The sequence below is a fragment of the Piliocolobus tephrosceles genome, unplaced genomic scaffold, assembly GCF_002776525.5.
Source record: "Piliocolobus tephrosceles isolate RC106 unplaced genomic scaffold, ASM277652v3 unscaffolded_43560, whole genome shotgun sequence".
Lineage (NCBI taxonomy): Eukaryota > Metazoa > Chordata > Mammalia > Primates > Cercopithecidae > Piliocolobus > Piliocolobus tephrosceles.
Genome location: NW_022328266.1, coordinates 1 through 11,484, shown reverse-complemented (window position 1 = coordinate 11,484; position 11,484 = coordinate 1). Strand labels below are relative to the sequence as shown.

The window sequence follows — 11,484 nt, the reverse complement described above, 5'->3', positions numbered from 1 at the left end:
ACAGAGGTTGCAGTGAGCCGAGATCGCCCCATTGCACTCCAGCCTGGGTGACGGAGCAAAACTCCATCTCAAAATAATAATAATAATAATAATAATAATAATAATAAAGGATAATAGTAAAATAAATATAAATAAAAGGAATGGGAGATATTGAAGTGGACTGTGATAAAGAAAGAGAATACATAGGCCAGGCGCGGTGGCTCACACCTGTAATCCCAGCATTTTGGGAGGCCGAGGCGGGTGGATCACGAGGTCAGGAGATCGAGACCATCCTGGCTAACACGGTGAAACCCCGTCTCTACTAAAAATACAAAAAATTAACCAGGTGTGGTGGTGGGTGCCTGTAGTCCCAGCTACTTGGGAGGCTGAGGCAGGAGAATGGCATGAACCCAGGAGGCGGAGCTTGCAGTGAGCCGAGATCATGCCACTGCACTCCAGCCTGGGTAACAGAGCGAGACTCTGTCTCAAAAAGCAGAAAGAAAACAAAGAAAGAGAAGAAAAGAAAAGAGAAGAGAAGAGGAAAAGAAAAGACATGTAAAGTGCTGAGCCCAGGGACGTAGTTTTGAAAAACAGCAACGGCCAAAATTCCCTTAAGAGAGAGGACTTTGTTTAGCAAAATTTTTTTTTGTGTTTTGTTTTGTTTTTTTTTTTTAAAGAGATGGGATCTTGCTATGTTGCCCATGTGGACTTGAACTCCTGGGCTCAAACTCACTTCAGATCTCTTGCCTTAGGCTCCTAAATAGCTGGGGTTACAGGTGCATGTCACCATGCCCAGCTCTGTTTAGCAAAATCTGTTGATGGTCTCATGCCCAGCTCTGTTTAGCAAAATCTGTTGATGGTCTTCACCACTTTCTAGTTCTAGACTTTGGATAAATTATTCCACCTTTCTCTGTTCCTCAGTTTCCTTATCTGCACCATGGAGATAATAGTAGTACATCCTTCAAAGGTTGTTATGTGGGACAATTAAATTAATCGAGGTAAAACATTTGATGAACAGTGTCTAGCATATGGGTAATAAATGGCAAATATGATTATGCTAGTTGAGGCCAGGCATGTGTCTCACGCCTGTAATCCCAGCTCTTTGGTAAGCTGAGGCTGAATGATCCCTTGAGCCCAGGAGCGTGAGACCAGCCTGGGCAACACAGGGAGACTTTGTCTTTTTTTTTTTTTTTTTTTTTGAGACAGAGTCTAGCTCTGTCGCCCGGGCTGGAGTGCAGTGGCTGGATCTCAGCTCACTGCAAACTCCGCCTACCGGGTTTACGCCATTCTCCTGGCTCAGCCTCCCGAGTAGCTGGGACTACAGGCGCCCACCACCTCGCCCGGCTAGTTTTTTTTGTATTTTTTAGTAGAGACGAGGTTTCACCGTGTTAGCCAGGATGGTCTCGATCTCCTGACCCCGTGATCCGCTCGTCTCGGCCTCCCAAAGTGCTGGGATTACAGGCTTGAGCCACCGCGCCCGGCCTTTTTTTTTGGCATGCGCCATCATGAGACAGAGTCTTGCTCTGTCACCCAGGCTGGAGGGCAGCAGCGCAGCCTCGGCTCAATCTTGGCTCACTGCAACCTCCGCCTCCCCCGTTCAAGCGATTTTCATGGCTCAGCCTCCAGAGCAGCTGGGACTACAGGCACAAGCCACCAGGCCCAGCTAATTTTTGTATTTTTAGATAGAGACAGGGTTTCACCATATTGGCCAGGCTGGTCTCAAACTCCTGATCTCGTGAACCACCCGCCTCGGCCTCCCAAAGTGCTGGTATTACAGGTGTTAGCCACTGTGCCCAGCCGAGACACTGTCTCTTAAAAAAAAGTTAGCAAATTGGCCAGGCACGGTGGCTCATGCCTGTAATCCCAGCACTTTGGGAGGCCGAGACAAGCGGATCACGAGGTCAGGATATCAAGACCATCCTGGACAACATGGTGAAACCCCATCTCTAGTAAAATACAAAAAAATTAACCGGGCATGATGGCGCATGCCTGTAGTCCCAGCTACTAGGGAGGCTGAGGCAGGGGAGTTGCTTGAACACGGGAGGCAGAGGTTGCAGTGAGCCGAGATGGCGCCACTGCATTCCAGCCTGGCAACAGAGTGAGACTCCATCTCAAAAAAAAAAAAAAAAGTTTAAAAATTAGCTAGGCGTGGTGGCACATGACTATAGTCCCAGCTATTTGAGAGCCTGAGGTGGGAGGATCAATTGAGGCCAGGAGTTGGAGTCTGCAGTGAGCCCGGATCGCACCGCTGTACTCCAGCCTGGGTAACAGAGCAAGAAAAAAATGCTCTAAAAAAAACATGAATGAACGAATCACCAACCTCTGGGCACCAACAGTCTTCATGGAGTCAGGACTCTTAGCAACCTTCGTTCAATGAATGAGGACCAGTATTCAGGTGGCATTAAAGGGCTGGTGGCAGGAGTAGTAGGGCGAGAGCCTTGGGTTTGAGGGAGAAAACTGACCCCAATCCAAAGTTTCTACCCACCCAATCCCACCTGACCCAACTCAACTCATACTGTTTCTCCATCACTCCTAACTAAACTCAATCCAACAGTGCCTATCAACTGATGAACAAATTAGCCAAAGGTGGGAGATGACTGAATATTACTTTGCAATAAAAAGGAATGAAATACTGATGCATGCTACAAATAAACCTGGAAACCAGCCGGGCACTGTGGTTAATGTCTGCAATCCCAGCACTTTGGGAGGTTGAGGTGGGTGAATCACTTGAGGCCAGGAGTTCAAGACCAACGGGGCCGACATGGTGAAACCCCGTTTCTACTAAAAACACAAAAATTAGCCAGGGGTGGTGGTGTGTGCCTGTAGTCCCAGCTACTTGGGAGGCTGAGACAGGAGAACTGCTTGAACCCTGGAGGGGGAGGTTGCAGTGAGCCGAGATCGTGCTACTGCACTCCAGCCTGGGTGACAGAGTGAGACCTTGCCCCCAAAACAAAAAAACTCCTGGAAACCATTTGGCTCAAAATCCCAGACACAAAGGGTCATATATTGTGTGATTCCATTTATTTTTATTTATTCCTTTTGTTTTGTTTTGTTTTGTTTTTTGAGGCGGAGTCTTGCTCTGTCGCCCGGGCTGGAGTGCAGTGGCCAGATCTCAGCTCACTGCAAGCTCCGCCTCCCGGGTTTACGCCATTCTCCTGCCTCAGCCTCCGGAGTAGCTGGGACTACAGGTGCCCGCCACTTCGCCCGGCTAGTTTTTTGTATTTTTAGTAGAGACGGGGTTTCACCGTGTTAGCCAGGATGGTCTCGATCTCCTGACCTCGTGATCCGCCCGTCTCGGCCTCCCAAAGTGCTGGGATTACAGGCTTGAGCCACCGCGCCCGGCCTGTTTTGTTTTGTTTTTAGAGACAAGGTCTCACTCTGTTGCCCAGGCTGGAGTACTGCGGTGTGATCATAGCTCACGGCAGCCTCCAGCTCCTGGCCTCCAGTAATTCTCCTGCCTCAGCCTCCTGAGTAGCTGGAACTGCAGGTGTGCACCACTGTACCTGGCTAAGGTTTTTTTTTTTTTTATTTTTGTAGAAATATGGTCTTGCTATGTTGCCTAGGCTGGTCTGGAACTCCTGGCCTCAAGCGATCTTCCTACCTTGGCCTCCCAGAATGCTGGGGTTGCAGGAGTGAGCCACCTCACCCAGCCTGATTCCATTCATATGAAATGGACATTTCAGTCCAGAAGAGGCAAATCCTTACAGACAGAAAGCAAATTCGTGGTTGCCTACAGCTGGGAGGTTGGAAAGACATGCAGAGTGACCACTAATGGGTATAGGATTTCTTTTAATTATACAGCTTAAATGGGTGAATTATATGGTATGTGAATTCTATCTTAATAAATCAGTTAAAAATATACTTCAAACCAACATCTAAATCCTAATTCAAATCATCCCAAACCAAACTTTTTTTTTTTTTTTGAGACAAGGTCTTGCTGTGGTTTCACCCAGGCTGGAGCACAGTGGTGCAACCTCAGCTTACTGCAATCTCCACCTCCCAGGCTCAAGTGATTCTCCCACCTCAGCCTCCTGAGTGGCTGAAACCACAGGCATGCTCCTCCATGCCCAGCTAATTAAAAAAAAATTTTTTTTTTGTAAAGAGGCCAAACTTCTGGTTTAAGCTGTCTTGGGCCTCCCAGCCCAAGCTGACAATTCTCAACTTTTCCTCTAGGAGCCTGGGTGAATAAATAGGCCTATCATCTCCAGTGAGTCTCATTAAAATTGGATTCCCAAAAGACACACCTAATTAATACAGGTGGTGACAGGTACATCAGATGAGACAAGAGCCAGATCCCAAGAGAGATATGGGCCACATCAGATGAAAGAGATCAAGAGCTGGGTGAGGTGGGTCATGCCTGTAATTTCAACAGCTCAGGAGGCTGAGGTGGGAGGATCGCTTAAGGCCAGTACTTTGAGACCAGCCTCGACAACAAAGCAAGACAACCTCTCCCTACACACACACACACACACACACAAAACAACCTAGCTGGGTGTGATGGTGCATGCCTGTGGTCCCAGGTACTCAGGAGGCTGAAGAAGGAGGATCACTTGAGTCCCAGAGTTGGAGGCTGTAGTGAGCCATGATCACGCCATTGCACTCCAGATTGGGCGACACAGTGAGACCCAGTCTCTAAAAATGAACAAACAAGGGCCGGGCGCAGTGGCTCACACCTGTAATCCCAGCACTTTGGGAGGCTGAGGTGGGGGATCACCTGAGGTCAGGAGTTCAAAACCAGCCTGGCCAACAAGGTGAAATCCCATCTCTACTAAAATTACAAAAATTAGCTGGGCATGGTGATGCACACGTGTAACCCCAGCTTCTAGGGAGGCTGAGGCAGGAGAATTGCTTGAACCTGGGAGGCGGAGGTTGCAGTGAGCCAAGCTTGCACCACTGTACCCCAGCCTGGGCGACACAGCGAGACTGCGTCCCAAAGATAAATAAATAAAACAAAAATAAAAACAAGCAAAAAAATTTAAAAAAGAAATACAGAGACGAAAACACAGTTCATCAGTTTATTCTCAGATGTGAGATGCAAATTATGCCCTATGGCCTGGCGGTGGGGGGGCCGGGCTTGGGCTGGAATCTCTCATCATATCCCAGCCTTCCCTAAGGAGGAAGCAGATGAAATCTACAACAGGGGGGATTTTCCCTTTTAATACAGACCCAGGTATAAATAGGGCAGCACCATTAGGATCCTGATTCCCCCCCACCATCTTGGTCCCCGATTCACCTGGCATGGCAAAGTGAGCCTGGGGAGGTGGGGGGCAGGGGGAGGGGATTTGCAGAGCTGGGCTGAGGCAGGAGAAGAAACATACAGCTCAGTCAAGGGAAGTCCCACTTCCCTCTGTAGTCTGACTTTAGTCCTTTCACCGTGGAAGTGGAAAGGATCAAAGGGGGTGGGGGTCCCAGCCTGGGATCAGGAGACATCCAGTGCTTAACTCTGGGGAAGGGTAGCACCAAAAGGTGTGAAGGGCAGCGACGGAGGAGTGAGGAGGCAGGCGTTGGGGAATGGGGAGGCTTTTGTTCATCAGCTCTGAGTTAGAAGCTCATTGCATGGGGGTTCAAGAGGTGGGGAGGTGACGCTTGGGGGGGGAGGGAGGGGAGAAAGAGCCAGACTGCAGTATGCCACCTGGAATGGGGTGGGAGGAGGCTGGACCCTTGGGCCAGGGAAGCCCAGCCCCCAGCGCCCTGGAAAGGAGAAGGAATGACTGACCGTGATGAGCGAAGTCACATCCCATTGGCTCCAGAGTCACAGGTAACGATAAATACGGTGGCTTCAAGGCCTCAGCACCAAAGGCACCCCATTCTGGGGCTCCCTCACGGTCCCTCCCACCCCGGACACTCTCAGCTGCTGAAGCAGACGGGGCCCAGTTCAAACCCAAACTTCTGGTTCGTCTGGCCAAAGTCAGTGGCCGCCACATCCCACAGGGGCAGAAATCCCGCTCGAGAGGAGCTGAATTCGAAAAGGGTCTTCGTCTGTCCTTTCCGGAGCTGTCCACAGAGAAGATAGAGATGGTGAGTTATGGGGAGGGTGGCTGAGGTCTTGCCTCCCCTCTCCAGCCGGCCACTGCCCCACCCTCTTACCCGGCAGCCATCCTGGGGGACGCTGACGGTGGCTGCTGTGGTCTGGTTGAAGGACAGCTCCTCTCCATTGGTGCCAAGGAAGCGGACGGAGCGGCTGTGGTCACCCGTGGCTTCGTCCAGCCAGGCAGCCGCATTCTGGCAGGAGTAGGTGAGGTTCTGGCGAGCTGTGGCACTCAGCAGTTTCAGGAAGTTTAGCTGCACGACATTCACTGGGGACCCGTCGGCGTCCACGTAGGAGAACTGGTGGGTGGAGGGCAACGCAGAGGGTGAGGGGCTCCATGAGCCTCTTTCGGCAGAACCCACCCCTTGGGAATCTCCATCCACCAGCAGACAACCCACCCCTCCCATGTCGCCATCTCTGAAAAGGTCCCACCAGCCACCTGGAGATCCCTGGCAGAATCCCAAGAGTCACCTGCACATCCACTCTGTCCACCTCTCCATCCAGTAGGTCTCCATGCCCACCCCATATGACTTCCCAAATTTTGATTGCTTCATCCACCAATCCAGGGTTTTAACACACCCAACCCCACCCGGAAGTCACAACTCTACCTCCACTCTTGTGAGCCACTGGATCTAGAGAGCTCACTGTCTCCTGAATACCCGATTTCTGCCCTGTCCAATATGGCAGCCATGTGTCTTGAAATGCGGCCAATTTGAAGGAGGGGCTGTTTTTTACTTTATTTAATTTTTTTCCCTTTTTTGGTGAGTGGGGGTTGGGGTCTTGCTCTTTTGCCCAAGTTGGAGTGCACTGGCACAATTCTGGCTCATTCCAGCCTCCATCTCCTGAGCTCAAGTCATCCTCTCATCTCAGCCTCCCAAGTAGCTGGGACTACAGGTGCACACCACCATGCCTGGCTGGGATTTTTTTTTTTTAACTTCATTTAATTTTTTTTAACTTAAAAAAATTCATAACTAGTGACTGAGCTTTAATCCAGTTATCAGAAAGCTTATGTTTGGAACAACTTGAGTCTGAATCTACTTTTTTTTTTTTTTTTTTTTTTTTGAGACGGAGTCTCGCTCTGTCGCCCAGGCTGGAGTGCAGTGGCCAGATCTCAGCTCACTGCAAGCTCCGCCTCCCGGGTTCGCGCCATTCTCCTGCCTCAGCCTCCCGAGTAGCTGGGACCACAGGCACCGCCACCTTGCCCGGCTAGTTTTTTGTATTTTTTAGTAGAGACAGGGTTTCACCGTGTTAGCCAGGATGGTCTCAATCTCCTGACCTCGTGATCCACCCGTCTTGGCCTCCCAAAGTGCTGGGATTACAGGCTTGAGCCACCGTGCCCGGCCCTGAATCTACTTTTTGAACTGTTGTTCAATGGTTTTATGAAATCTAAATATAGATCAAATATTCCCAATAAAATTTAGCATTTAAATTGTGATGTACTATAAATGTAAAATCTCCATCAGATTTTGAAGAGCTAATATGAAAAAAATACAAAATATCTTAATAATGCTTTTTCTCTTTCTTTCTTTCTTTCTTTCTTTCTTTCTTTCTTTCTTTTTTTTTTTTTTTTTGAAATCTCACTCTGTTGCCCAGGCTGGAGTACAGCGGTATGGTTTTGGCTTACTGAAACCTCCACCTCCTGGGTTCAAGCGATTTTCCTGTCTCAGCCTCCCAAGTAGCTGGGATTACAGGCACGCACCACCACACCTGGCTAATTTTTTGTATTTTTAGTAGAGATGGGGTTTTACCACATTGGCCAGGCTGGTCTCGAACTCCTGACCTCAGGTCATCCGCCCACCTTGGCCTCCCAAAGTGCTGGGATTACAGGCATGAGCCACTGTGCCCAACCATGTGACTTTTTCTTTTTCAAATTCACCAGATCCTGTCTTGACTCTGAACCTTTGCATATGCCATTCCCTCTTCCTGGAACACTTGTCCGTGCCCTTCCTAGCTTGCTAACGCAGTGCATTCTTTAGGCTTCAGATGAGCTGTGATTTCTACCAGGAAGCCTTCTGGTCTTTCCAACAAACACTCCTCTGAATTTCCACCATGCCCTGTGCTTCCCCTGTCCTGGCACCATCATTCTCTACGGCAATTGACTGCCTGTTACATATCTGATGCTGACACCTCACCTCCAGCTTGTGATCCCTAGGAAGGTAGAGGCAAGTCTATCCTGTTCATCTCACCTCTCAGAACCCATCCCTCAAACCCACCTGCTGGTTCCTATCAATTTTCATGCCACTCCCCACCTTGGCCTCTGGTGACTCACCTTCTTCCCTCGACGGAATGTGCTATACCAGCCTCCAGGCTTTTCCTTGGACCAGGAGGCCAATTTCACCTGGAGGAGAAAAGCGAGGGTCACTGTAGCTGATGCCCTTGGTGCCACCTAGATCCCATCTGCATTTACTTCCTCACATCGTAGGCTGCTGTGATTATGTCAGGATGTTCTCTGGCTTCTGGGATGGATGGGCTCTGCCAGTGCACAATGGGGGAAAGGGGTTCATGCCCCTGAGGCAGCCCTCACCCAATGACTGATGGGAGTTGGTGGATAAATACCCCAGCTCCCTCGCCTCCAAGGGAGATAGCTCTCAGGTGCCTGTGCTACACAGTCTCCCAGGGCTCCCCAGTGGGATTGAACTCTGGGTCCCTAGTGGTACCATTTTATTTTAATTAATTAATTTATTAATTAATTTTTGAGACAGGATCTCTCTGCTGAAGTGCATGACACAATCATAGCTCACTGCAGCCTCAAACTCCTGGGCTCAAGTAATCCTCCCACCGCAGCCTTCCAAGTAGCTAGAACTACAGGTGTACACCCCCATGCCCAGCTTTTTTTAATTTTCAAGACATGGTCTTGTTCTGTCACCCAGGCTGGAGTGCAGTGGTGTGATCACTGGCTCACTGCAGCCTCGACTTTCAAAGTTCAAGCAAACCTCTGACCCCAGCCTCCTAAGTAGCAGTGAAACCCCATCTCTGCTAAAAAAAAAAAAAAGAAAAGAAAAAGAAAGAAAGAAAGAAAGAAAGAATTAGCTGGGTGTGGTGGTGCATGCCTGTAATCCCAGCTACCGGGGAGGCTGAGGCAGGAGAATTGCTTGAATCTGGGAGGCAGAGGTTGCAGTGAGCTGAGATCATGCCACTACATTCCAGCCTCGGAGACAGAGCCAGACTCTGTCACACACACACAAAAAAAAACAAAACCGTTCACTGATACTTGTTTTTGCATCAGTATCTGAATTGCACAGCCACTCTATGAAGTAGATATTTTCTTTCTTTTTTATCTTTTCTTTCTTTTTTTTTCTAGACAGAGTCCCACTCTGTCGCCCAGGCTGGAGTGTAATGGTGCAATCTCGACTCACTGCAACCTTTGTCTCCCAGGTTCAAGTGATTCTTCTGCTTCAGCCCCCAAGTAGCTGGGATTACAGGTGCCCGCCACCATGCCCAGCTAATTTTTGTATTTTTAGTAGAGACGAGGTTTCACCATGTTGGTCAGCCTGGTCTGGAACTCTTGACCTCAGGTGATCTGCCCCCCTTGGCCTCCCAAGGTGCTGGGATTACAGGCATGAGATACCATGCCCAGCCTATTGATTTCTTTTGGAGTTTTCCTTCTTTGTCTTCCCATGGAAGGTATGGATTCCAGAAAAGCAGAGAGAGTTTTCTTTTTCTTTCTTTCTTTCTTTCTTTCTTTTTTTTTTTTGAGACAGAGTCTTGCTCTGTCACCCGGGCTGGAGTGCAGTGGCACATCTCGGTTCACTGCAACCTCCACCTCTAGGGCTCAAAAGACCCTCCCACTTCAGCCTCCAGAGTACCTGGGACTACAGGCTCACACCACCATGCCTGGTCAACTTTTTAATTTTTGTAGAAACGGGGTTTTGCTATGTTGCTGAGGCTGATCTCGAACTCCTGACCTCAATCGATCCTTGCACCTCAGCCTCCCAAAATGCTGAGATTATAGGCATGTGCCACCACCTGGCCTTATATTTTTTTCTTTTTGATCCTCTGCAGTAGTCCCAGCTCTTGAGACAGGACTTGGCATACAGTAAGTGCCAGTTGAAGGAAGGATAATGTCCCAGACAAGGTGGGTGTGGGTGTGGGTGTGGGAAGCAGGGGACAGCCCTTCCTGGGGGAGGGGATGAGAGGTTTGGGGCACTCACGATCTCGAACTTCTTGTCAGGATAGAGGCAGGTCTCTCCTCCCGCCGTGAAGTTGCAAAAAACCCTGAACGAGTCCCGCGCGCAGCCCTGGTTGGGGTCAATCCAGTATTCCCCTGCCGCAGAACCAGGCAGGGTGGGTGAGTCCGGTTGGGACCCGATGGACCCCAACCCCCCCACATCCCCAACCTCCGCCTATCCAAGTGGCGGGGGGACCGGACCTCACCATCAGGCAGGTGCGGGTGGTTGCGGTGCAGCTCGTGGCACACGAGGCCCGGGCGCTCCGCAGTGCCAGGAGGACGCCGCAGCTGCTCCAGCTCCAAGCTCAGCGATGTGAGCGAAGCCAGCACCTCCTCCAGGCCGCCCTCCACGACTGGGAGTGGGACTGGGACGAAGCGCCGGCGCCGGCGCAGCCCATGCAGCTCGGCAGGGGGACCCTGGGCGTGGGGGATGGGGACGGAGGAGAAGAGAGGGGAGATGGGGGAGGGAGAGACCGGGAGAAAGAGAGACAGGCAGAGATGAAGAGGCAGAGAGACACAAATGAGAAAGAGGAGGGAGAGAGATAAACAAGGGGCAGAGACAGAGAAAGGAGAGATAAGCAGGAAGGGAGAGACACACAGGAAAGAGAGAGATAGATTCAGAGATGGGGAGAAGCCAAGTTGTAAGAGGACAAAAGAGAAAACGCAAGAAAAGCAGAGACAGAGGGACAGAGAGTGGGGAGAGAGACAAAAGATGAAATAGTGGCGCAAGTATCAAGACAGAGACAGATAAGAAAGATGGAGAGAGCCAGGGAGGGAGAGATGGGGTCCGAGAGACAAGACCCAGGTCAGAGCCCCCATGGGTGTTCCCCCAACCCCCACCTCCAGGCCAGACCTTCCCTGGGGTTTTGTAGGGAACTACCCTCTTCACCTACATCCTCTGAACACCTAGTGTGTGCCTGGCCCAGTGGTGGGCACGAAAGGACCCTCTGGGGACACCCAGACATAGTCCTTGCTCTCCCCCCAGGTTTTGGTGCCCAGCCCCCTCTCCCTGTGGAACTCACCGGGGGGCCTGGTGGGCCTGCAGGTCCGGTGTCTCCACGGGGGCCCATGGACCCCTGTAGGGAGAAGTCACTTGGAGAATGAACTCTGTCTATGGAGACCCTTCCCACCAACACTCACACACACACGCACTCACACTTCACACACACACTCACACTCACACACACTCACACGCACACTCACACACACGCACACACTCACGCACACTCACGCACACACTCACACGCACGCACACTCACACACACACACTCACGCACACTCACACACACGCACACACTCACGCACACTC

General features: G+C 50.6%; 1 protein-coding gene across 1 annotated transcript; it reads right to left on the bottom strand.

Annotated features, from left to right (window-relative positions):
* Positions 1 to 4,980: 4,980 nt before the first annotated feature.
* On the bottom strand, positions 4,981 to 11,246 carry LOC113224065 (collagen alpha-3(V) chain-like). The gene is made up of 6 exons (XM_026453356.1): positions 11,198 to 11,246; positions 10,382 to 10,592; positions 10,159 to 10,271; positions 8,277 to 8,345; positions 6,067 to 6,306; positions 4,981 to 5,973 (listed from the first exon to the last, which is right to left on the bottom strand). Exons 1-6 carry the CDS (start codon positions 11,243 to 11,245, stop codon positions 5,827 to 5,829), a joined length of 828 nt encoding a protein of 275 aa, XP_026309141.1. The 5' UTR covers position 11,246; the 3' UTR covers positions 4,981 to 5,826.
* Between the last annotated feature and the right edge of the window lie 238 nt (positions 11,247 to 11,484).

Coding starts and splice junctions, on each gene's coding strand:
- LOC113224065 (XM_026453356.1), bottom strand. CDS start 11,245: ATGGGCCCCCGTGGAGACACCGGACCTGCAGGCCCACCAGGCCCCCCG. Junction 8,346..10,158: donor CTGACAAGAAGTTCGAGATC/GTGAGTGCCCCA, acceptor TTTCTCCTCCAG/GTGAAATTGGCCTCCTGGTC. Junction 6,307..8,276: donor CATTCCGTCGAGGGAAGAAG/GTGAGTCACCAG, acceptor TCCACCCACCAG/TTCTCCTACGTGGACGCCGA.